Here is a 27,438-nt window from a genome sequence, read left to right as displayed (position 1 = left end):
CTGGACAGGTCAAACTGGCAGTAAGAAACAGAATCAGGATATGAACTCAACTCTTTTGTGCTCAAGTTTCTAGACATCTGATAGAAATAAAATTTATATTAAAAAATAAACTCCCCTAGTGTGTTATAAAATTCCCATAATTAAATTTCTAAAAACCCCAAACCATATACACAGTACTTCTTAAGGATAATTTTCCAAATTTAAGAAGCACAGATACTAAACAACAGAGCATCAGCTTCAGAAAAGCTAAAAATCACTGAGTCAAGGGGCAAGTGTTTCAGAGTAGAAACAATAGTTTCATTTATGCTCTTTATGTAAAATGGGACAAATCTTTCTATGGATTCAGTAATTCTTAGTCATTTTTGTAGCAACTAAAATATTAATATATACTATATGAGACCAAATCAACATTAAAGTTAAGAAAGTTTTATGCATAACAGAATTTTGAGGCCAAAATAAGGCCACTTTGATAGGCCTTTACTCCCATAAAGTCAATTAATAAAACAATATTAAACTTACTGGGACTGTAAGAAAGGTATCTTCTTCACCTTCTTGACCTTCATTTTCCTAAGTTAAAATGGAATTACAAATTTGTCTGAATAAAGTAGTTGGGTGATGTGAAAATGATTTTAGCGATCTGAAAATAGTATATTCGTATCATGTTTTCTATAGAACATCTATGACACAGTAGGTACTAAATCAACACTTAATAATAATTCAGGCTCCTTTCACTACAGAACTGACGTGTTACTTAAAATACCAAGCAATCAAAAAAATTCTCTTTGAGCTCCTTTAAGGAGACAGAAAAGTAACTGTTTTAAAAATATCAACAGATTTCAAAGTTCGTTCCAAGTTCAATTACTTCCAAAATCAAGGTTTGGAATAGCTGCAACATGATAGCTCAGATTAAATATTTGATTAAACATTTGGAGGCCAAACATTACTATACACAATTGACTACAAAAATAATTATGTCCTTGCAACTTGACAAAGGGGAGGGGGGGAGTAGTTTGAAGGATAGTTAACAAAGGTGGTAAAATACCTGATTTTCAAGGTCTTTTTCTTTGCCTTGTATTGCTTCCGTTTGTTTTAATTCATGATCTTTTTTATGCTGTTCAGCAGTAGACAAGTCCTTGGAATTATTATTTTCTTCATCATTTTCAGTAAATTCTTCAGAGTCCTTCAGTTCATCATTTCCATCTGGATCACTGGTCTCTTGATTCTCTGATTCACTTTCCTTTTAATGGCAAGAACATTTGGTAAAACCAAAGCCATTAGCTTGAATACCACTGACTATCTTACTTTTTTTTTTTTAAAAAAGGATAATTTTCTAACCTATTCTTTTAACAGTATATCCCCCCTCCCCCCAAAATTCTGAAATGACACTTGTTTTATTCCAGAAACAATCTTCAAACATTTTAAATTTATCAATCAACTGCACTTTGTAAAATGGCAGACATTATTATCCAAAGTTATGTGTTTTGAGCACCAAGTCTCCCATTTTTGTGGAAGGACAAAATTTAAATTGCTTTTAAAGGCGTTCTGAACTTCCAAAAAATTATTATACAATTCCCAAGCCACATTTTAGGTGCTGTACAAAAGATATAATTTCACAGAAAATAAATCTCACCATTCCCACAAGCTATACTTCAAAATTCAATCTCACAAACCACTTGCAAATCTCAGCTTTGAGAAAATGTGGTAACTGATTACAGGAGTTCATTGCATGGTAGATTGTATCAATTAATCTTAACCATTTTGGTTTGGGACATGGTTACCTCTTTCAATACATGTTCAAACAACGTTCCCTCTTCTTATGTTGTGAGTGGATGACCATGCTATTGAACAAACTATGAAGACTGAGCATATATGAAACAGTTTAGTGTTGCAAATAAAACAGTTAATCTGACATAATTAATGATAATGTATAATAAATGTGCTATATAGAATTTAGCATAAATACCAAATGCTTAGCATTTCCCATAAATTACTGCAATTAATACTACTTTGATATAAACAAGTTAAAGGGGGGCAGGTGGAAACGGATACCAGACAAATCAGGAAGCTGCCCTAAAGATTTCTAGTTCCAGCAGGGCGTGTCATGTTCAGTAAAGGAAAGTGGGGCAGTGGATGGGACATCATTCTTGAAGAAGGGACCCAGCATCTCTAGTATAGCTTTGTGAATCTGTTGTGCTTTTATGAGGAAGGAAGGGGGGATAGGAGAGTTTCTGGGATCCAGATACAGACAACCTGGGCCACAGGTACCCTTCACTGCAGGAATGGAAGATCCAAATTCCTGTGCACAACCTAGGTTATTGATCTAGAAGTGTGGTTTATCTTGGGGGAGACTGGGGTCTGGGAGAAGCACAGTTTTTTTCTTTCCTCTTCTAAAATTTAGACATAATGCTGCTTTAAGAGAAAAATCACCCCTGCAAGGAAGGGGGAAGTTTCCCCAGAAGACCTGAAATTGCATCAAATTCATTTGGGGAAAGGGAAATAATTCACTTCTTAATTACTCTCCTAGTTGAAATGCCCTAATGTAGCATACTTACAGAGAGGGCCAAGGGAGAGGAAAGAACCTGATTAACTCAAGGGCAACTAGCCCTTGAAAGAACACTGGTACCAGGAAGTATGAGAGGAGCTGGAAGCATACAGGGAAATGAGAGGAGAGCAAACAAACTTCAACCTTTAAAATGTCCTGAGAACTATCAATCAGCTCCACAGAAGCCCTTCTCCGTATATGGGTGCCTCCCAGAATGGATTCTAGGAGGTATAAAGTGGGATACTTTCTAGAGGCCAAGAAAACGTGTGAAATAGTTTCCTGACTATTTCCTGGCTTATTAGTTCTGCAGCCCGTCTTTATTCTGTCCAGGGAAAGCTCACTTTAAAGAAAAGGAGCTCTTTACAATGGAAACATTCAACGTGTAAACAAATATGTGATGCTCTACTCTACATTTACTAGCCAGCTACACTTAATCTAAGGCAAAATTAATTCATGTTTAAAATGGGGAAAATAATGTTTGCTCATTTTAACTCACAATACTGCTGTGAGGATCAAATAGCGTACTATCTGTGACAATACTGTGAAAATCAAAGGAGATACTTTATGTAAGAGGCATGACAGTGGTGTTTTATCAGCAACTTTGTCTCTAATGCATGAAATGAGTATTTGATTACAAACATAGTAACAGCTCTTCTTTCCTTAAACTGACACTCAACTACCTTAAGCCCTTGGTCCTATTCAGAGAGAAAAATTAACTACTCAAGCTGAGTATAAAACTTTACCTTGACAAATGTATCATCTTCCACTGAAGCATCTCCACTTAGTTCATCTGCTTCTTGTTTCTTACCTAAGAGAAAAAAATCAAACTGGGCTAGCTACTAGTGTTATCATCATTTGAGCCGAAAAACAATGAACGAGATACAGAATGAATGGTAAATACACAACAGCATGGGAATATGAAAATATACAGTCAGGAAAATATACACAATGACCACAACTTAAATGGAAAGAGCAGAACAAATAAAACTTAATGTTGCAAAAATTATGATAAACTTGGCCCTAGAAAAGAAATACAAAGTACCACCTTCACTGCTCCTCTTTCTCTATCTTTGTCAACATATTATGGGTATGCAAGTATGGGTGTAGAGCTCTACATAAGACTTCTGATGTTGGTTAGTTTTGCTGAAAAATTTTTCATTATTTTTTGTTATAGGGGATGATTCTGGGAGGAGATGAAGAAATATACTGGGAAATATAGGTGCCTTAAATATGAATATATATTTTTAAAGAGATTTTGAAACACATTTGCAGGACATGGAGAATCAATATAGTGAGTACACATCTTTAGTCTTTCAAGAGAAAATGACTGATGAAGCAAGGCCAGGGAGGAGTGACGAATGAATGACAAGCTTAAAGACTAAGGTTTGGCAAGGGCAGATGTCATCCCATTCTCTGAGGCAAGAAGGAAGACGGGGATGAGTAAAGATTGAAAAAACAAAGAATGGAAGAAAAATGCTGAAGAAATTCTCAAATAGCATGATTTTTTATAGTCATGTAGCAGAGACTGCGTTAGTGGAAACAGTGCTAGACTATGAAGTCAGACAAGGTCTGTATTCAAAGTCCACCTCTGATACTAGTTGTATGACAATGGACAAGAGGATCAAGGAGTGAGGGATTCAAGGGTATAAGACAAACATACTTACAAAATAGTTGATCAAGACTGCATAGGCAAGGAAATGAATTAAGAACAGGGAGAAAGAATTGGACAATACCAAAAGATTGAGGGAGAAAAACTAGAGGGGCGGAGCCAAGATGGCGGCTGGTAAGCACGGACTAGAGTGAGCTCCATTACCAAATCCCTCCAAAAACCTATAAAAAATGGCTCTGAACCAATTCTAGAACGGCAGAACCCACAGAACAGCAGAGGGAAGCAGGGCTCCAGCCCAGGACAGCCTGGATGGTCTCTGGGTGAGGTCTATTCCACACGGAGCTGGGAGCTGGGAACGGAGTGGAGCAGAGCCCAGCCTGAGCAGCGTGGAACCACCAAACTTGGAGTCGGGCGGATGGGGCCCCTAGCACCCTGATATGTGAGCTGCGGCAGTTACCAGACCCCTCGACCCACAAACACCAAAGACTGCGGAGAAGGTTAGTGGGAAAAGCTGCGGGAGTGGAAGGAGTTCCCGGTTAGGCTTCCAGCCCCAGGGGCAGCGGAGGTGGGGCAGCTACAGCTGTTGTTACTTCCGGCTGGCTCCAGGCCCACCTGGTGGGAGGAATTAAGTGGCAGATCAGAGCAGGGGTGCACAGCCTGCCGAAGATCTAAGCCCAGTTCGGGTTGGGGGTTCTTGGGGAAGGAGCAGTGCGGGTCTGACAGAGCTGGCACCTCCCTCCCAAACGTGGAACATAGAACTCGTTAGTCTACAAGGAGTCATACCCCACGGAAAAACTCAAGGGTCAAGTTAGTTGGTTGGGAATATGGCCAGGCAGCGAAAACGCGCCCAGATTCAGTCTCAGACTTTGGATTCTTTCTTTGGTGACAAAGAAGACCAAAACATACCGCCTAAAGAAGACAACAAAGTCATAGAGCCTACAACCAAAGCCTCCAAGAAAAACATGAACTGGCCCCAGGCCATAGAAGAACTCAAAAAGGATTTGGAAAAGCAAGTTAGAGAAGTAGAGGAAAAATTGGGAAGAAAAATGAGAAGGATGCGAGAAAACCATGAAAAACAAGTCAATGACTTGCTAAAGGAGACCCAAAAAAATACTGAAAAATACACTGAAGAAAACAACACCTTAAAAAACAGACTAACTCAAATGGCAAAAGAGCTCCAAAAAGCCAATGAGGAGAAGAATGCCTTGAAAGGCAGAATCAGCCAAATGGAAAAGGAGGTCCAAAAGACCACTGAAGAAAATACTACCTTAAAAAGTAGATTGGAGCAAGTGGAAGCTAGTGACTTTATGAGAAATCAGGATATTATAAAACAGAACCAAAGGAATGAAAAAATGGAAGACAATGTGAAATATCTCCTTGGAAAAACCACTGACCTGGAAAATAAATCCAGGAGAGATAATTTAAAAATTATTGGGCTACCTGAAAGCCATGATCAAAAAAACAGCCTAGATATCATCTTTCAAGAAATTATCAAGGAGAACTGCCCTGATATTCTAGAGCCACAGGGCAAAATAGAAATTGAAAGAATCCATCGATCGCCTCCTCAAATAGATCCCAAAAAGAAATCTCCTAGGAATATTGTCATCAAATTCCAGAGCTCCCAGATCAAGGAGAAAATACTGCAAGCAGCCAGAAAGAAACAATTTGAGTATTGTGGAAACCCAATCAGAATAACCCAAGATCTGGCAGCTTCTACATTAAGAGATCGAAGGGCTTGGAATGCAATATTCCAAAGGTCAATGGAGCTAGGATTAAAACCTAGAATCACCTACCCAGCAAAACTGAGTATCATGTGCCAAGGCAAAATATGGACTTACAATAAAATAGAGGACTTTCAAGCTTTCTCAGTGAAAAGACCAGAACTGAATAGAAAATTTGACTTTCAAACACAAGAATCAAGAGAAGCATGAAAAGGTAATCAAGAAACGGAAATTGCAAGGGACTTACTAAAGTTGAACTGTTTTGTTTACATTCCTACATGGAAAGATGATGTGTATGATTCATGAGACCTCAGTATTAGGGTAGTTGAAGGGAATTTGCATATATATATGTATATGTTTATGTATATATATAAGTGAATGTGTATGTATGTATATATCTATGTGTATATGTATGTATGTGTATATATATATGTGTGTGTTTTTATATATATATGTAAAATAGAGAGAGCAGACACAGGGTGAGTTGAAGATGAAGGGAAGATATCTAAAAGAAATAAAATGAAATTAAGGGATGAGAGAGCAACATAGTGAGAGAGGGAGATAGGCAGAGATAGAATGGGGTGGATTATCTTGCATAAAGGTGGCAAGAGGAAGCAGTTCTGTGGGAGGAGGGGAGAGGGCAGGTGAACCTTGCTCTCATCAGATTTGGCCTGAGGGGGAATACCATACATACTCAGTTGGGTATCTTACCCCACAGGAAAGAAGAGGGAGGAAGATAAAAAAAAATAAAATAAAATAAAAGGGGGGGGATGATGGAGGGGAGGGCAGATGGTGGTGGAGGTAATCAAAACACACACTTTGGAAAGGGGACAGGGTCAAGGGAGAAAATTCAATAAAGAGGGATGGGTTGAAAAGGAGCAAAATGTAGTTAGCCTTTCACAACATGAGTATTGTGGAAGGGTTATACATAATGATACATGCGTGGTCTAGGTTGAATTGCTCGACTTCTTAGGGAGGGTGGGTGGGAAGGGAAGAGGGGAGAGAATTTGGAACTCAAAGTTTTAAAATCAGATGTTCAAAAACAAAAAAAGTTTTTGCATGCAACTAAAAAATAAGATACACAGGCAATGGGTCGTAGAAATTTATCTTGCCCTACAAGAAAGGAAGGGAAAAGGGGATGAGAGGGGAGAGGGGTGATAGAGGGGAGGGCTGACTGGGGAACAGGGCAACCAGAATATATGCCATCTTAGAGTTGGGGGGAGGATAGAAATGGGGAGAAAATTTGTAATTCAAACTGTTGTGAAAATCAATGCTGAAAACCAAATATGTTAAATAAATAAATTTAAATTAAATTAAAAAAATTTTTAAACTTAAAAAAGAAAAGATTGAGGGAGCAAACCACTTTACTGCCACTAAATAGATTCAAATAAAATAGTAAAATATTAAAACTTATGAAATTTGGTCTATGTAAAGGCTTTTCTATTTCAGGGAGTACTTGTAATTTCCTGTTTAGGTTTTAACAATATAAAATATTCTTAATGTAGTGTGGCCCCTGGTTTTAGTTTAAGGCCCACTCTTCTTTGAGGTTTACTATCTGTGTGACCTTGTACAAGTCATTTAACCATCCTAGGCTTCAGTTTCCCACCTGCAAAATGAGAGTAGCTGATTAGATGGACTCCGAGGTCTTTTCCAGCTCCAGATATGTGAACCTTTGAATTGCAACTTTGTGGTGTGGAGACAAATGGTAGATGGGAAAGAGGTCCTAGCAAAAGGATCATCTTCTCTGAGATCAAAAGGGAAGAACAGCTGAAAATACAGAGGGTTAGGTATGGAAGGGAAGATATTCTCAGAGAACCAGAGTCTTCTCCATGAAGTAGCACAGCGGCACTAAGGATTAATGGAAACATTGAGAGAAACCTGCATTCTATGCAGGGGGTGGCAGAGAAAGGAGAACAGGCAAGGTTTCAAGCACAGCATGCCTCACAAAGAGGGAAGAGTCACATAGAATTCCAAGGTATAAAGTCTGAATCCATGCATCAAGTACTTCATGAATCAGAAAAGGGTAGGAACAAGGGCACATGGAGTTTTCTTTTCCTCTCAAAATGCAGGAAAAAATCTAAATTCTATCCCATATACATCATGGCCTGTTGTCTAATTCCAATGTCACACAATTAGCAACTTACTGTAGAAAGGTAAATGAATAAGACATACATACACATGGAGGGGAAGGGATGCTGGACTTGGATTATAGCTCTCCAGAACACATGGAAGATTTGTGGATGAAATCAAAGAATTGATTTTGTGGATTCAAGACAAAACTCAGTGCTATATTCTTTTTCATTCAAATCACTGGGCATATGTTAAGGGTCCACTCAGTCAATAAGATACATGACACTGCTGATGAAATTATAATTGGAATAATCTTTAAGGGCAGCAATCTGGAAGGTTCACAAAAAGTTTGTCACAATATTTTTGTAAAAGCCTTGCTGAGACTTGAAGGAAGCTAGGAGGAGGAGGTAAAGAGAAGAGGAACAACAACCTGTGAAAATACCCAGAGTCAGAGAAATTTATATTTGATCTTGGAGGCAATAAGAAAATACTGGAGTTTACTGAATGGGGGGATGTGTGTGTAAGACCAAAAGACAGAAAGAGTCTGACTAGAAAAATCAACATGAGAGGTAAATGGAAGATGAAACTAAACAACAGGCTGTTGCAATAGTAGAGGTACAGAAGAGTGACTGGGTTCTCAAAGGACAGGCATTATCTAGCAGATTCTACATCAAGCTGAAAAAGATATATATAGAAGAGACAGCATGCAAGCAACCAAGTACATCTATCTATCTAGCTAGCTAGCTATCTGACAAACCAGAGATAATTAACAAAGGGAAGGTTCTAGCATTAAAGGGGAATCAAAGTGACACATAGTCCAGCAAAGACTGTGCCTGCTGAGGACCAGCTTAGTCAGCTTAAACTAAATACAGAAAGGCTGACAGTATGATTGATTTTTTAGCTATGGTGACCCATGAAAATAGTAGATAAACACACAAAAAACAGACTCAAGTCTTCATAGCCTCCTTTGGTTTCAATAGTGCCCATAGTAAAACAAGGAAGACAGAAGGTGAGAATAAGCACAAAACATCTTTCAGATTATGTATACACATCAAACTATTTGTATTCTAAATGTAAGTGAATTGCTCAACAACCAAGGAGATGATGTATTCCTAGAGAAAACTGGCCACATTCATGTGGATATTTACAAAACCAGAAATTTAAAATTGGTGAATTTAATTTTATAGTGTACTCAACATTCACCATTTTATGTTACACATGGTCCTCTTTCACCTTGCAAAAATCATGGTGAGAATACACTAGGGGATCATGAAGAAGGGAGCTACAGCTAAAATGGTCTCCTAATTCTGGAATTCTATCCTTAGATTCAGCAATGCTATATGACTAAGCATCTATACCTCAATAAGGTCAAAGACAAAAAAGTCCTATAAATAACAAAATATTCATTGGCATGGCAGCACGGTTTGTTGTAGCAAAAACAAAACAAAACTGGAAACAAAATGAGTGCCCTTAATTGAGAACAGGCGAACAAATTGTGGTATATGAAGGTAATAGAATACAAATATAAGAAATTCAGAAACACATGGGAAGATCTGTATGAAATGGTTTGGATCAAATAAAACAGAACCAAGAGAATAGAGAGGATCACAATAATACAAATATAACACTAAAAGGTAGCTAAACTCAAACGAATTGTAATGAGTAATTGTGGTTCCAGGAAACTGATGATACACCTTAAAGGTGGAGTCAGATGTGGGAGGAAATACACATTGTAAGATACAATTGTTTATGTTAGCTGATTTTGCTGAAATTTTTTTTACACCATTGTGTAAACAAAAGGCAATCAGAAAACTTAAAAATAAGAACAAAACCATGGCTTATTCTCCAATATCTATTACAGAGGATCAGGAATGAAAAAAATTCTACCAAGACTCTTCTGAGAAGATCCTTCAAATCAAATCAATGATATGCCTGAATACTCTGTGATATAAATTCCAAGTTTAATGGCATTAGATAAAGCACCAAGAGAGACTGCATCTTAATAGCCAAGTTTGTTTTTTCTTTTAAAAAAAGATACTCAATTCAAGTCTCAACCCCTAGTAACCTAGTTTCTGACTTAATTGTTGACTAAAACTGCTCTCTCCAAAGTTACCAAGGACCTCTTAATTGCCAAGTCTGATTGTCTTTTCTCAATTCATCCTTCCTGATGCTCTTTATTCTCACTGAGCACCCTTCTCAATACTCTCACTTCCCTGGGTTTTGTGATTGTGACCTCTTGGTACGTCCTGCTGTACTGGACACTTGTTTCCCAATACTCTTTCATCCCGAGGTTTTTAAGGCTATTTCTTGGTTCCCCTACTTGTTTGGGCATTGTCTCCTTTGCTGGATTATCATCCATGCCATGCCCCAATCCTATGTGCAACCTAAGGCTCTGATCTAGTCGTCCTCCTCTCTTTCTTTTTAAATGCTATGGGTTCAATTATTGCTACGCACACAGCTGCAATAACCTACCCAGCTAGTTCAAATTCCATTCCTGTACCAACTGCCTATCAGACATCTCCAACTGTATGTCTGTTGGGCACCTCAAACTCAACACATTAAGAACAAAATTTATTATCTTTTCTCCTAAAACCCCACATTTTTAATTTTTGTCATGCGTCTCACCACTGCCCCAGTCACCCAGGTTAACAACCTTGGAGTATGTGCTGACTCTTTGTGCTACCTCACTCCACAAAGCCAGTAAGTTGCCAAGTCTTGATTCTACCTCCAGAACATCTTACATGTTCCTCTTCTTTCTGATAACCCTAGTTCTGGCATCCTTGCTTTTTAAAAACCACTCTTGCCAAAGTCAGTGTCTCTCAGTCGATCCAAAGGAAAATGGAAAGATATTTAGTGTGTATATAGAGTATTATCAATTATGTCATATGCACAGAAAGTAGCATAAAAGGGCATACGAGACTATAACCAATGGGCAGCCTTTCAGTCAAATCATTCAATCTCACTGGGGGGCGGGGGGAGGGTGGGAAAAGGGACTTTTAGAGCCCTAGGAAACAATGTGGCAAGAGATGAAGGGATGGCTTATCAGTATAAACAAGAATTAGCTCATGTATTTTAAAGTCAAGTCGATCAAGTATAATGTTAAGGTTCAAAGTACGTGATGGTGGCTCAAGAATATCAAGATATGCTTCTGAATGTTATTGAACTAATTAATTTGTGGTCCTTGAGAGCAGGGACTATCTATGCTTTTCTAGTATTCCTAGTACTCTGCATAGTGCTTTGCATAGTAATTCATTAAATATTTCCAAAAATCTGGCAGTTTTTTCCTTACATCTGGAGTTAAACAGCAAGTTTAAGAAGCCAAAAGAATGGGAAAGCTATTGTTATGTGTACCCAAAGAAACTTAATATCAAAATATCAGAAAAGCTATTGAATAGGGTCTGATTAGCACTATATTAGATTACAGTAAAGCCACACCAGACTTAAGTTTTCCTTTAACCTGTCTTTGGGGTAAAAAAAGTTAAGTAAACAGTGAAGAGAAATAATCTAGAAAATCTAGTCTCCTAGACCTGTAAATAGAGGCTATTAACATGCTGAGTAAAAATAAAATTTTATCTCTAGATTGAAAAAGGAATGGTTAAACAGGACTCAAAAAAGGAACTAAGTGCATATATTATTGATTTCTTTAAAACTTTAATTATGAGAATAACTTTTCCAAATAAGTTAATTTCCCAGACAACAGATTATGCAGTCCCTTTAATTCCCACTTTCTCATAAAGCTAAACAAAAATATATTACACATTCCCTGACTTTCTTCAACAAAAATCTAATTGAATTTTTTTTAAAGAAAAATTGTACATGCTTATTAATTCAGTTGCTCTCAGGGACTGTTAAGGTGTGCAACAGTTTTCCTCTACACTAAATGGTTTATCACAATTTAAGTTGCCATCTTTTGGGAGTTTCTGTCTTTTCCCTAGCTTTCCGCTGACACTTTCTGCTGCTTTCAAAAAACAAGTTTTCCCACTTCTGATCTGCTATGGGTTGGGAAAAATAAAGATTACCCAATTAATAAAACTACCTTAAGTAAGATTAACTAGGCTCCAAGGGCAGGAAAGACTTTCCTGTGAGTAAATAACCTGAGCTTTGGTGTATTTTTCTCATACATCTAAGTGAGAAAGCCAGTGATGTAGTGTAAAAATGTAAAACTCATAGCCTCTGGGCTGCAAAGTTCCCAGGGGAACCAAATGAGATGAAAATATAACTGGGAAATGTTTAACAAAATAAAAATACAATATGATATAGATGTTAATTATTGGCTTTCAAAGTCAGTGTGTAGCCCACGGGGATATTGTTCTTTTTAAGTTTGACATATCACTGGTGTAGTGAATGGAGCAGGGAAACCAGAACTCAAATCCCGTTTCAGATATTTACTATGTGACCCAGGTCAAGTCACTTTTTAATCCTTTTGCATCTGTTTTTTTCATCTATTAAATAGGGATAGTAATCAAACCTACCTCACAGGATTTTAATTATCAAATGAGATAATGGAAAGCACTCATGTAAATAAAAACTCTATTATTACTTTGCAGATTGAGATCTTTTGTGTTTTCCTATCCATGTTTCAAAGTTAAAGTCATCAAATAAGTGACCTCTGGCTAAGTGAAATGCTTTTGTATATGTTCAAGGATATATACTATAAAATTGATAGTAACAAAAGGATTCTTAATCTCTTTTGTCATGGACCCCTTCTTAGAATGTTTTAAAATACATAAAACAAAATACATATGATCACCATGAAAATCAATTATACTGAAATACCGTTAACAGAACATTTTTTTTTAAAAGAAGTTCACGGACCCAGGTTAAGAATCTCTAGGCCAGGCAAAGTGGCGCATGCCTGTAATCCCAACTAATAAGGAGGCTGAAGCTGGAGGATGGCTTGAGCTCAGTTTTTAGCTGCAGTAACAATAAAGTCAATCTTGGGGGGGTCCACACCAAGTTCAGCACCAATATGGTAAGCTCCCAATAGCACAGGGCCACTAAGCTGCCTAAGGATAGTAGAACTAGTTCAGGTCAGAAAACATAAGTCAAAGTTTCCAAGGTGAGCAATAGCAGGATCAGGCCTATGCAAGGTAGCTACGCTTCCAGCCAGGGAGAGATAGGGAAACTTAGTCCTAAGAGATGGAGAGAGGGGGAAAGAAGGAGTGATAAAGACAGAAAGGGAGAGAAAGAAGGGAAAATAAAGAATGCATCAATTATCAGGTAACATAAGACTTGACAAGTAGTCAAGTAGTTCACATGAGAACTAAAGGCCCAAAAACTGAAAAAATGTTCAAGGAATTCTTAATTTCAATGTCAGTAATTTAGGCACTGATTTTTGCACAATTTCTTCTTTGTTTATGAGAACTCAAAAAACAAAACTAAAAAATTAGAATGTTTTATCTAATAATCACAAAAATAGTATCTGAACTATCTGAAATCCCAATATCCCCAAGTTAGCAATTATTTTACTGTATATGTTTCTTTGTAATTTACAGGATTTCCAAAATAGCACTAGAAGGAATTAATCAGGGTTAAAAGAATTTGCCATAAGTTCTGGAATAAACCTTATTAAGCACTCACTGACACAGTCAAACAATAAATTTTAGGAAATTAGTTAAGCTAAAGAGGACAACCAGTTTAACATAAGAAACAGCTAAAGAAAAACAAGAATTCTATTGAAGTACAGATGAGTAAAGTTAAAAGAGATAGCCTCCCCAAACCCACTTCAAAGTCTTACATTACAGAAATATTTTGATAAAATTACAAAAAATCAAGGGAAGGAGAAGCTCAAACAGTTCCAAACTGTTAATTACAGTGAATATACACTAATTTGAATTCTATTAATATGGAATATTATAACTAAATTGGTACCAGCTTATCTAGTGAAAATGAATTTGTCAATAAAAAAATAAATTAAAAAATTAATTTTTAAAAAAGCAAATTAGTTAATTTCCTGTTCTCCCCCCTTTTTCCTCCTCCTACCCATATTCTTATGTTAGGGAGGCATAGATATGATGAATCTTGATTAGTAACAATAATAAAGTTCAAGTTTTAGATCAAAGTTGAGTCAAATCAATCTTATGTACAAAATTAAAGTTACCCCCACTCTGGCAATCATTACTATGAAGTCTTTCATGATCTAAGAAGGCAGAACGCCAATGGCAAATAGCAAAGCAGAGCACTATATAAACAGGGCAAATAACACAAGAGCATAGACGAGTTATATAACACACATATTTTCAAAGCTTTTAACAACCTTTGCTTTTGGCTGCTGCTTTCTTGGAAGTATCACCCGAAGACAGGTCAATATTATCAGGATCACCTCCTTCCTCTTCAATTGCCTATGTTAGAAAGGTAGGTTAATATACAAATTCTGTTTAAATTGATGTTTTAATAATAAAATTAAATTTCAAATTTTACCTAAATTGACACTTTAATGATGAAATAAAAGATGAACAAATCTCAAGTCTCTTGAAAATACGAGATATTAAAATAAGCAGCCCTGTCATAAAACCTACTTCAACAAATCAACCTACTTAAAAGAGTAAATAAAGCACGCTTGCAAAAAAACTCCATTACATGATTAGCAAAATCAGATTGTAACATATTGATGTTAAAGAATCACAATAAAGGGGGGGGGGGACAATTAAATATTAACTGGACCCATGGGGGAGGAAACAGAGGAACAGTATATGGACAACTAATTATTAAGTTCTACTTAAGTACTGTATGTCATGAGCCATTTAAATTTAATAACAAGTGTTTCCTTTATTCTTCTGATGAAATTTTCCCCCTCCCCCACAATCCCGACATACCCAGAAATAAACTAGAGGTTCAACCGTTGAAAGGCCAACCGTTACTATGGGATGTGAGAATTAAAAATATAGTCACCTATATACATAGATTTGCGTAGCTCTCTCTATATAAATAAGTCTAGGTATCTAGATTTTTCTACATAGATTTATGTAGCTCTCTATATACATAAGTCTCTGTAGATCTCTATACGTTAAGTCTAGGTATCTAGATCTCTATTTACGTAGACCTCTCTAGACATAAATCTATGCATCTAAATCTAAGTAAATTTATGTATATAGATCTCTAAATGAAAAGAAATACATATGTAATATAAAATGTATTGTTGTCTATATTCCGTATACACATAGATAACCTATACTAAACATTAAAAGATGTGTATCTATATCTTTAAGGGTGTATCTAAAAGTAATGTATACTTCAGAATATGTATCTATATAACAGTCTATATTACGTAGAAAACGTAGATCTCTACGTGCATAGATTATCTGTAAGATAGAGTTCAGCTATCCCCTCTACCAACTTCATTAAGGTAAAGATAGCCATTTGAGCCAAACACTGTAACTTTACTGAAAGCCCAAAAAGTGCCCGTCCCCTTTCGGACCAGGAGCTCGCCATGCGCTCGCCTCTTGCACAAGCCCCTTTGCGGCTTCTTAAACCGCCACCTTTCTCCGAAGAGCCCGCCCGGCCGCCCGGCGCAGATGCTGCGAAGCCCGGTGCAGCGGAGCCTAGAACCCGCCAGCGAACTCGAAGCGGGATGGGGGAGGGGAGTGGGCAGCCGGGTGGCCCCAGGTCGGGGTGGGGGTGGGCGTGGGGATACGGATGGTGGAGGGAGGCGCTGCAATGCCCACCGCAGCCCCCTCACCAAAAACAGAACCCTGTGGGCTCGGGGAGCTTCAGACAAACCCAACCGCAGCGTCTTAAGAGAAAAGGGCAGAGGGCGGGTGGCGCGGCCTAGGACCGCGCAGGACGCCGCCCCCTCTCCTTCGCGTTCCCAGCCGGGCCTCACCTGCTTGAGCCGGGAAACTAGCACGTTTTTCACCCCGTTAATGTCCAGGTTCCGCCGCTTCAACTCCGATTTGAGATCGATCACCCGCAGGTCGCTGATCTTCTTACTCTCCGACTGCCCCGAGGCTGCAGAGGTGGCAGAGGAAGAACCAGAGGCAGTGGCGGCCATTTTAGAGAGGGAGAACGCAGCAGAGGCAGCTCCTGAGCTGCAGGGTGAGGGCGGCGGCGGCGGCTTCACCAACTTGGAGCCGGGGCCGAGATCCCAGCCAGTCGCTCACTGCTGCGCACAATGAACCACTGGCCCCGCCCCTCGTCCCACCCCGCCGCAACCAGCCGCTGCCAGCACCCGGATGGAAGGGGACGCCTGCGCACTGGCGATCAATTCCCCGGCCCCTGAGGAGGAACCTGCGCACTGAGGCCTCTGGCGTTGGGAGCCCAACCCCCTCCCTCCCGGCTACCTGAAGAGTGCTGCCCTCTTACGCCCTTACGCGAGGTGTGAGGTCAGACGAGTTTTAACTGCAGTAACGTTCATTGAGCCACCGTTCCATTGGTTATGTGGTTTCTTTTCCTTTTCCTTTTTTTTTTGAAGCATGAAAGGCATTGAGTGCCAACAAAATGCTGAACATCATAAAACCTAAGTAGATACTTGGCACTTAATAAATGCTTGTTGAATGAATGAGTTGACTGTGACCTGATCCCATTCCTCACCCTTAAACAATATGCTGTAGTGGCCTTTTACAGCTCTTCCTCTGTTTCCTTGTGGGACAGATTGAAATTTTAGTAAGGAGTCACTGATTTCTTTGCCAGCCCATCTGGCTGTATATACGTGATGGCCCAACCCCAAAATGTAACTCCGCAGAATCAAGACATATGCTTCCTAAAAATCAAACTCCAGAACCTATTGCTGCCTCACAGGCAATGGCTATTATTTTTACATCAAGAAAATTAAGTCTCCAAGAACTGTGATAATCTCCCTTTGAAGAACCACCTTAACAGGTAAGTATGCTTGGATTATTCCTATTAATCATAATTATCATGTATGTGGAATTAAAGCCGTGTCACATCGCTTTTTTTAAAAACAATACTAATTTCCCCCAGTTGCACATAAAAACAATTTTTAACATTCGTTAGGTTTTTTTTTTTTAAAGTTTTGAGTTCTAAATTCTATCCCTCCCTTGTTCCTTTCCCTCTTCCCCCTTCACTGAGATGGTAAGCAATATGATATAGGTTATACATGCAATCATGTAAAACATTTCCATATGAGTCATTTTGTGCAAGAAAAACAGGAAGGGAGGAAGGAAAAGAAGGGAGGAAGGGAAAAATAGTATGTTTCAGTCTGTATTCAGGCACCATTAGTTCTTTCTCTGCAGATGGATAGCAATTTTCATCATGAGCCTTTTAGAATTGTCTTTGGATCATTGTATTGTTGAGAATAGCTAAATCATTCACAATTCTTCATCGTAAATATTGCTGTTACTGCATACATTGCTCTCCTGGGTCTGCTCACTTTACTTTGCATCAGTTCATCCAAGTTTTTCCAGATTTTTCTAATATCATCCTGCTTGTCATTTCTTATAGCACAATAATATTCCATTACAATCATATACCACAGCTTGTTCAGCCATTCCCCAATTGATGAGCATCCCCTCAATTTCCAATTCTTTGCCACCAGAAAAAAAAAGCTGTTACAAATATTTTTGCACAAATAGGTTCCCTCCCTCCTTTTCTTAACTCCCTTTGGAATACAGACCTAGCTGTGGTATTGCTGGATCAAAGTGTATGAACAGTTTTATAGCCCTTTGGGAATAGTTCCAAATTGCTTTCCAGAATGGTTGGATCAGTCCACAACTCCACCAGCAGTTCATTAGTGTCCCAGTTTCCCACATCCCCTCCAACATTTATCATTTTCTTTTTTTATCATATATGCCAATCTGATAGGTATGAGGTGGTACCTCAGAGTTGTTTTAATTTGCATTTCTCTAATCAATATTGATTTAGAGAATTTTTTCATATAGTGTCGCATCTCTTAAACACAGATCTACTCCCTGAATTTCAAGCTTAAACATTTGAATTCTTGTGGCCCATTGCAAGGGATTTTTTTTTGGTTTGTTTTTTGTGGGGTGGGTGTATCAATTCTCTCCTTTAATGAATCCACCTTTGTAGAAGAATATGGAACTATCAGATTTAGTTCAACTATAGAGGTAGGTTTTTAGACAGATTGTCAAATACAAATGCCCCCAATTAGTTTACCCCCTCAAGTTCTCAATTTCTGTTAGTTGCACAGCTATTTTCCTAATTCGTCAGGCTTAAAACCTTGGGATCATTTTTGACTCGTCTCTCATGAGTAAATCACTAAGTGTTGTGATTCCTGCTTTTGAAAATTTTCTTATTCATTTCTTCTTTTCCATTCTCGTTGTCACCTCCTTAATCTAAGTCCCTTTTATAAACTTCATATCCAGGTCGCTGTAATAGCAACTTAATTGTTCTCCCTGTCTTCAGTATTTCTTCCCTTGAGGCTATCTTATACACTACCACCAAATACGTTGCCTAGAAAGACTATTGGGTTTGGAGCCAGAGGAACTGTGTTCAGATATCAGCTCAGCTATTTATCACCTATGTGTCCTTGCCAAGTAACAACTTCTCTGGGCCTTCATTTCCTCACCTAAGAAATCCCTTAAGGTCACTTCTAGCTCTAAATCTATGATCTATAACAATCTGTTTCTACATTTGTAAAATGAGAGGATCGGATTAAGTGACTTCTTAAGGCGCCTTCTCTAAATCTACAAACTACAAATCCATGTAAATAAATTTTAGATCTCTTGATCCATGTGACAAACCTTCAGAGTATCTCGGGAAAGGATGTGTCAAAACTTTGCCCTTGAATGACGCATGAAATGTGCTTATGAAGTTCAGAAGCCAATTAAATGTTGACTTGATATCAATAAAGAAACAATTAGAAGTACCTCACAAAAGATGTGAGAAGAGAGCAGAGCAGAAGATTATGAAGAGGGGGAGGAGGCACAGAGCTCTCAAGGCCTGGTCTCAGGAACCAGAGAGAGCAGCAACACAAAAGCCAAAGATTAGAAAGAAGCTCCTAAGAGAAGGCTAGCAGTGGAGGGCAATAGTTGTTAACTAGGACCAGGCTTGGAAACAAATTGTGGGAGGAGCATTGGTGAGTATTTTACACTCAGAGGAGCTCATCCTAAAAGAGGGTCTTATGAAGAAACAGACCTCAGCATCAAGTTTATAAGCCCTCTTTTGAAGCGCTCAGTTGAGAGTTACACAGACTGGAAGTGGAAGAGGGAGCACTGTAAGCTATATATGGGTTTTTCCTCTGTATATTTGTGGCAGTAAAGCTTCTTTTGATACGTTGTAGTTCATAACCAATAACTTTCATGGTTTATAAATAGCACTGTACAGTTTACAGTGTACTTTTCCTGAAACAATCCTGTGAGATATAGCATGCAGCTCTGTTTTACAGACTAGCTGGCTTCACGTTGAATTAGAAGTCCAATACTATTCCATAACACTCACACAAAATGCAGTTAAATATCCCTCAAAGTGCGGTAGGTGGGAGAAAGAAGTTAAGGTTAGGGTAGCCTGCCCCCAATCAATCAGTCAGCATTTATTAAGTATTTTCTGTGTGCTAGTCACTGTGACAAGTGGTGTGGATACAAAGGCAAAATATAGTCCTTGCCTTCGAGGAGCTTATTCTCTAATAGGGAAGACAACATAAAACAAATCTATACAAAACAAGCATTATACAGTATGAATAGGCATTGGAATTAAGAGGGGTTGGGGAATATTTTCCTGTAGAAGGTGGGATTTTAGTTAAAACTTAAAGTAAGCCAAAGAGGTCATTAGTCTGAAAAGTGAAAGGAGAGCATTCCAAGCACTGAGGACAACCACAGAAAATACCAGGAGCCAAAAGAGAGAAAGAGTGTCTTGTTCATGGAACAGCTAGGAGGCCAGTGTCACTGCATCCAAGAGTATGTAGCAGGGAATGAGGTGTACGAAGCCTGGAAAAGTGGGGCTAGGGGTTGAATATAAAGGGCTTTGAACGCCAAACAGCATTTTGTATTTGATTCTGGAGGCTATAGAAGCCAGTGGAGTTTATTGAGTAGGAAAATGACATGATTGTACCCTTTAGGAAAAATCAGTTTAGTGACTGAATGTAGGATGTTTTAGAGTGGAGAGAGACTTGAGGCAGGCTGACCCACCAACAGGCTATTGCAGTGATGAGGGCCTTCACTAGAGTGGGTAGTGTCAGAGAAGAGAAGGGGGTGTATTCAGCAGATGTTGCAAAGCTGAAATCAGCAAGCCTTAGCAACAGATTGGATATGGTAGGGTGAGAAATAGTGAGGAATTCAGGATGACTCCTAGGTTGTGAGCCTGAGGGATTTGGAGGATGGTGTTGTATTCTGTAGTAATAGGAAAGGTAGGAGGGGGGAGGCAGGTTTGGGGGAAAGATAATGAATTCTGTTTTGGATGTATTGAGTTTCAGATATCTACTAGACATCCAGTTCATTATGTCTGAAAGGCAATTAGAGATACCAGATTGGAGGTCATCAGAGAGATTGTGACAGGAAAGGCAGATTTGATAATCATCAGCAAAAAGATGATAATTAAACCCATGGGGGCTGATGAGATCACTAAGCAAAGTAGTGTAGAGGAAGAAGACGACCCAGGACAGAACTCTGAGGGACACCTATGGCTAGAGGGAATGGTTTGGAAGAGGATCTAGTAAAGGAGACAGAAGGATCAGTTAGATAAGCAGGAGGGTAACCAGGAGAGAGCGATTTCCTGAAGACCTAGAGAGAAGAGAGTATCAAAGAGAAAAATGATCAATGGTGTCAAAGGCCATAGAGAGGTCAAGGAGAATGAGGGTTGAGAAAAGGCCATTGGATTTGGCAACTAAGAGTTTGTTAGCTTAGGAGAGAACAATGTTGGTGAAATGATAAGATCAGAAGGATAGAAAGTAGAGGTACCTGTTGTAGATGGCCTTTTTGAGGAGTTTAGCTCTAATGGGCAGAAGAGATATAGAACAATAATTAGTGGGGGTAGAAGAATCAAATGGGGGTTTTTCAGGATGTAGGCATTTAAAGACAAGAGGGTCAATGAAGCATTTTTTAAATGAACAAGAGGAGAGCCAGAAAAAATCACAGAAAAACAGGACAGCTTTAAAAGTTACATATTAAACTGAATATATATTCTTCAAAGGCAAGCTATATGTAATAGAGTACACTTTCCTGTAAAACGCCCTTTTCCTGTTCTACTACACATACACATAAATGCTAATTTTATTTGATGTTAAGTTCAGAATAAAAATAAGATAAAATTTAAATAAATATTTCCCAAAGTTGACCTAGACCTTTTGTTTCAAGGAAGGGTCCAACATAAGGACCATTTATTTGATGATTTCCCATCACTTACAAAATCCAAACTCCTTCAATGAATTTTTAAGGTCCTTTATAATCTCTGTCCAGTGTGTTCTGTACTCTTATATAAATCATTCTTTGTCTCAAATCCTTTGTTGTTGACAAGCAGAATTCCATACTGTGCTTTGAAAGCATCATGCTCATGCCTTGGTGTTTTGCTCATTCTGTTTCCCCTATCTGGAATGCCCTCAATTAAATTCAGTTAAATACTAGTCTCTATCTATTTAAAGCCTACCTTTGGTGAAATTACCTGTAGGAAAAGACTTGAGTTGTAGCTAGGAGTTGCTGCACCTGGTACAAGCACCATAAGCCCTGCTCAAGGTAAGTGCCATGAAAGGCAGCTTTGCTGGGAAAAAGGAGGCTGACACCATACCATGAAGGTATACACTGAGATTCTAGGATACCAGGAGGCCACTACTGGTGAGATGGCTTCAAACTCCCAAAAGAAGAGGGTCATTTAGTAGCTGCCCATTTAAAATAATCTTAGCCACCTAATTATTAAGAGTAATTAATAATTTCTTCATGCTTTGGCATTCAAGAAGCCTGATTACCTGGGGGTGGGGTGGGGACAAAAAAAAGGTTAAACCCTCCCTACACACACACACACACACACACACACACACCCTTTCTCCAACAAAGTGTCATATTAGAGTGGCAAGGGACTTTAGGAATCATCTAGTTCAATTTCTTGAGGCCATTGACACAGCACATGACTTACCTTTTAGTCAAAGAGGAAGACTTATTCAACTCTTAGTGAAATGGAGACTGAGCTAAGTTAGTTATGTGGGACTTAAACCTGAAAGACTCAGAGACTGTCAGAACTGGAACAAGCCTTAGAGACCACCTTGTTCAAACTTCTCATTTGACAGAGGAAGAGACAGGTCCAAAGTTCGTGTCAGAGTAGGCATTAAAATCCATGTCTTCTGACTTTAGGCCTTTAGCTCTTTCAGTAAGCTTGTTGAAATCTGACTTTCCTTGTAGATGCAGGGAGACCAGGCCTTCCAAAACAGTGGCCACTGGAACTGTTGTTCAGGACTAGCAGCCAAGTAGGAAGGGGTCTCTAACACTCTTTCCAGGGATACTATAGACCCAAGCTCACTATTATAACAGTTTTGGGAAAGTCTAAGCAGTATGGGATAAGCTTTGAGGGAACAAAAAGTCCTGGGGAAGAAGGAAGACAGAGACTTTACCAAGAAGACTTGGACCTCCAGCAGGGACTCAGAGATGATTCTCCCCTACCTTCTCCCACCTGATATGTTGCCCTCTCCCAAGGCAGACCTTGTCAAGAAGCTGCTAAGAATTTCTAGGCCTGGAGAAGCATTTTCCACCTCTGAGGGTCAGCCCAGCTCTTCTCTGAGGGAAGAGAGACCTCTGAAGTGTCCCTTCAAAACTGAGATAGTATTACACTTCCAACCTGGTCATATGATGTTGAGCTCCAGCTAAGCCTTAAGAAATCAGAGAGGGGGAAACTTCAGGGAAAAGAAAAGGTTATTAGGATTAGGAAAGTGTTCCCAGAAAGAACCTCCTGTACAGGCAAACATGCTAGCTCCCTTACCCAACTTGTACAACCACCTGAAAGGATGACTTCTTCACAAGCCCACTATAGACAGAGAAGGGGATGCTTCTCCCTGTGTAGCAAAATATGCTTCCAGATAGACCTAGAGCGGATACTTGCTCTTTCTACTGAGTAAACTAGCTCATGGGCTAGTGCTGAGCCTTCCTCCCTACCTCTAGTCTAGGCTGGAGTTTGGGTTCCTCCAATTTTGGTATGGAGACAGTCAAGCTTCTTCCTTATTGGGAGTCCAACTCTTGCCACAGTTCCACCCCACTCCACCTCCAAGTCCTCCATCTTCTTTCTAAGAGGAATATAGTTGTATGTAAGTGGCCTTTTACATTTCCTGCCCTAACAAAAAATTCTGAGTGCCTCAATCCTAGTTATGGCTCTGGATAAAACCATAGAAAGTTTACCATATGCATTATTCAACTGTAACTCGCAAATATTCTGTTGGGTCAGTAGGAGAGTTCTGCCCAGGCATTTACTTCTCCCTTTGCTCCACCTCATTGGCAAAGGCCTTCTATCAGGAGTATAATTAGCTGATTGATCAGAGTTGCCCAGTAAGGCTATTTATTCTGTAAGCACTGGGGAAACGGTATTAACAAAGCACTAGGGAAATTGCATCAACGAATTGGTAGATAGCAGTGTTTGAAAGGACCATTTGGGTATTGCCTCTAGGAAAATGATAAGAGCTCTGCTCCATGACAACCTGATGATGCTACTCAGCTGGTAATCACTGACCTTTGTGATGTCCACCGTTAAATTCTGATGTGTCTGGATGTCAAGTGTCAAGTTGTGTCAAGGATGGCTCTCAAGGAATTCTTCAGCTGTGGATGATCTAAGAGAGAGATCATGAGTATCTGAAGTCAAATCACCTACCTTACATCTTTCTGTAAGTGGTTAGTTTTCAACATCACATGGGTAGTGTACTTGTTCCTCAGGAGCATATCTTTGTAGTAGTAATAGTTTCTCAACACCACATGAGCAGTATGCTTGCTTACAGTAAAATAAACACACACACACACACACATATATATATAAGATCTATGACCTGAGGTGCAGGTACTCTTTTCACTGTGGGGCCTCAACTCTAGGCTCATTAGGGCCAAGGCTTCAGTCTTGGAACACTAACTCAGAATGATAAAAGCAGGCTTTTATTAAGCTCTCACACATTATGACCACCATGGAATCCCAAGGAAACCCTTTAAATAAAGCTTGGTTATGACTCATCTAGGGTGTTCCCTAAAGGGGATGATTAAAAGAGTCACTCACAGAAAAGAATTCATTCTACAAAGTGTATACACGCACGCACACACATACACACACACAGAGTAGATATATAGGACAGCCACTTATTCTCTCCACAAAAGAAATGCTTAAAATAAAAAAAAAAGACTCATAAGTATACATTAACAAATACCTAAAGCATGATACAGTAACCCATTGCACATTTGACTGTCTCTGGGAGTTGATACCCAAAATATTAAAATATGAAATATTTTGTGGTACTATTGGTCAAGTGTTTTTAACTTAAATCTTACAGCAACTCATTCAAGGTTATTATCTAGTGAGATATGCCCTATATGGGTCTTTTTTAGTCCTTTTATCTGTAATATACTTCCAGCAGGGATCATCTCCTCCTCTAAGAAGTTTTTGTGGAGATCCTCTCCAGCTAAGCAATCAGCTTCTGATGTTAGGATTTCTGATGTCTCAGACTCACAAGTGTGTCATCAAGGCTAAACACATATGTCTCAGGATCCTTGTTCAGTCCCTTGTACTCAGGGAAAGAAGCACAAAACAGAGAAGCCAGCTTGGGCCTTGAGATCTAGTCTCAGGCTCACTTAAACAAGTACATGTGTGTGGGAACAGCTGCCAGAGCTTCTGAGAGGAAGAGGAAGAGCAAGAAGAGGAGGAAGTTGAGAGTGATCCATTTAATCCTTTGTCGAAAATCTGAAGGAGAGCTTGATATATGTCAATAATATAGAGAGAAATCACAGCCCTACTGGGCTTCACCTTCCTCTTCTGTTAATGAAGGGGAGAGACTAGATTACAGTCACAAACTGGTCATATGATAATTGACCTAAAGCTGGAATGACCTTAGAGGTCATCTCTTCCAACCCCCTCATTTTACAAGTGAGGAAACTGAGATCCATAGAGTGTAATTGATTTCCCAATGATCAGACGACAAGTAGTAAATGATAAAACAGGAATTTGAAAACCAGTTCTCTTGACTCCAAGCCTAGTACTTTTTTTGCTATACCATACACATTAGCCTCTGGGATACCTTCCAGCTATGGAATTATGATCCTCTGACTCTATGAAAAAAACAATAAAGGCAGAACTGAATGCTTTGAAATTATAATTGCCAAGTCTCACACTGAAGAAGAAATATGAGAAGGTGTCACCCGTCTTTGCAGAAATAGAGGGCTATGGACTTGAAGGCTATGGGCTTAAAATACTGCATGTAAAATTGATTAGTTTTGCTGAGTTGATTTTTTTCTTTTTTATTTCTGAGAAGAGATAGTTCTCAGTAAGGGGAAAGAAGGAGAGCTATATTGGGAAATGAAAGTGATATAAAAATAAAATATAGCAATAAAAATTAAAGGTAAAGTAAAATCTCAAGAAAAAGTTTTGTGGTATTTGTGGGGATCAGTGCTCCCTGTAGCATCATATTTTCAATATAGCAAAGTCTATCTCAAATCCCATAAAATTCTTGAAGCATTCCCTCAAATAAACCAGTGAAAACTGACTCTTCATTTTGTCTAAAGAATAAGAAGGAACCAAGATTTTCTTTCAGCACTATAGTAGGATCGGGAATGTCCCCCTCACTACTGAGTTATAGCAGATGGAGTATGGCTGATAAGATGTTTCATATTATTGATTTCAATAGCCACAGAGTGTCTCCTTAACTTCTTGACACCAAGGTCAAAGATGTTGTGTACAGGGGTGAGTCCCCTTACCTTAGGAACTATATAGCAAGAAGGGACTGTGTTTCAGAAGTCCCAAAAACTGAGCTGATTTTTGTAAAAAAAAAAAAAAAAAAAAAAAAAAAACAGAGAAAAAAAAAGAAAACAACATATTGTGGAGAAAGTTCCAAAGCTAATCCACAAAACAATTATTTAGTCCTGGTATAACAACTCATAATTAGACTCACTACTAGGTAAGCCACAGAAAGATGAATATTTGGGCCACATAAACTCTCAAAAGTAATTTTTAAGTTAAATGTGGTTGAAATCAACATTTCAAGAAGAACCTATACATGAAATAACAGCTCCTTGAAACATGAATGACATCTGTAGCTTGAAATGATAGAATTAACTTTGATTTTCCTTTCCCTCACATTTCTTATCCAGTCAGATACCAAGTCCTTTGAATTTGATCTCCAAAATATCTCAATATCCAGCATAACAATTTATTTTTGTTTTATATAAATCTATATATAATTTTCCTTATGCAGAGATCTAGTAATGTTACCCCTCTATTCCAAAATATTTTATACTTTCCTCATGCCCATCAAATATAATTCAGACTTTTTTGCCCAGCCTCTATGTTTCTAGCATTATACCATACCATTCATCTCCTATGTCCTCAATCAATCAACAAACATTTAGTAATTTCGCCCTGCACTGTGTTAGACCCTGAGGATACAAAGGCAAAAGTGAAAAGGTTCCTGCCTTCAAGGAGCTTCCATTCTGCTGGGGGAGATTTGTACACATACAGGCATAGGCAGATATATACAGAAATGTGATTTCAGATCATCAAGCCATGACGAACTACATCTCAGGGTACTAAAAACTCAGATATGATTGCTGAGTCTTTATCAGTAATCTTTGGTGGTTTTTTCACTTACAGAATTAGTTGATTTCTATTTATTCTGCATTGCTCTAAATAACAAGAAGGTCTTCTTTCTATCTAATGGAATGAACAACTGGGGAAAAGATACCTAAGTAGACTATAGTAATACATTAACATTGTACCAAGGCACACTAGAACATTCCTATTGATGTCAGACTGATGCAGATCTGTAAGATACAGGAAACTAAAATGGTTAAAAGCCCAATATGATGATTACAAGTTAGATAGCTATATAAAATAATATGTAAACTTAATTACAACATATGGTTAAAAGTCCTATCCTCTTTTCTCTTGTAATAAAATAAATTATTACTCAAGTCTTTTGAAATTGTGACTCTTGTTTGACAATAAGCACTGCCCTTTTTCAGTTAAACAACATTAAAATAAAACCCTCACAATAAGTATGTATGGCCCAGCAAAAAAATTCCCACATTGGCCATATCTGAAAATCTATGTTTTATGCTGCATTTAAGTCCGTCACCTCTCTGGCAAGAGGTGACAGCATGATTCAGTTTCAGTTCTTTGGACTCATGATGTATCAACGCATTATTCCCCAAATTAAAATCTTACGAAGTTTATTTTCTCTGTAATGTTGTCATTGTACAAATTGTTCTAGTTCTGCTCGCTTTCACTTTCTCAATTCTTAGATGTCTTCCCAGAGTCCTCTGAAGCTATCTATTTCATCATTTCCCATGGCACAACAACATTCTGTTACATTCATATGCTACAATTTGTTTATTCCCCAATAGGTGAGCAGCTAGTTTTTGGTTACTTTCAAAAGAGCTGCTATAAATATTTTTGTACATTTGAATATTTTTCTCCGTACT

At 38.5% G+C, this 27,438-nt stretch overlaps 1 protein-coding gene across 2 annotated transcripts in view; it reads right to left on the bottom strand.

Moving 5' to 3' along the window:
• Positions 1-16,062, bottom strand: part of SLTM (SAFB like transcription modulator) — a 42,444-nt gene extending 26,382 nt beyond the window's left edge. Inside the window, exons 1-5 of one of the 2 annotated variants that reach the window (XM_036734437.1) lie at positions 15,765-16,021; positions 14,199-14,283; positions 3,286-3,350; positions 1,043-1,237; positions 520-567 (exon numbers count right to left, since the gene is read on the bottom strand). In XM_036734437.1, the coding sequence (XP_036590332.1) occupies positions 520-567; positions 1,043-1,237; positions 3,286-3,350; positions 14,199-14,283; positions 15,765-15,932 (561 nt within the window). In that variant the 5' untranslated portion in view covers positions 15,933-16,021. Of the gene's footprint in view, positions 1-519; positions 568-1,042; positions 1,238-3,285; positions 3,351-14,198; positions 14,284-15,764 lie in introns of both variants that reach the window. The other variant, XM_036734438.1, reaches the window with a different exon arrangement.
• Between the last annotated feature and the right edge of the window lie 11,376 nt (positions 16,063-27,438).

The sequence above is a fragment of the Trichosurus vulpecula genome, chromosome 8 (assembly GCF_011100635.1).
Source record: "Trichosurus vulpecula isolate mTriVul1 chromosome 8, mTriVul1.pri, whole genome shotgun sequence".
NCBI lineage: Eukaryota > Metazoa > Chordata > Mammalia > Diprotodontia > Phalangeridae > Trichosurus > Trichosurus vulpecula.
The sequence above is the reverse complement of the archived record's forward strand: the minus strand, read 5'-3'. Positions and strand labels throughout refer to the sequence as shown.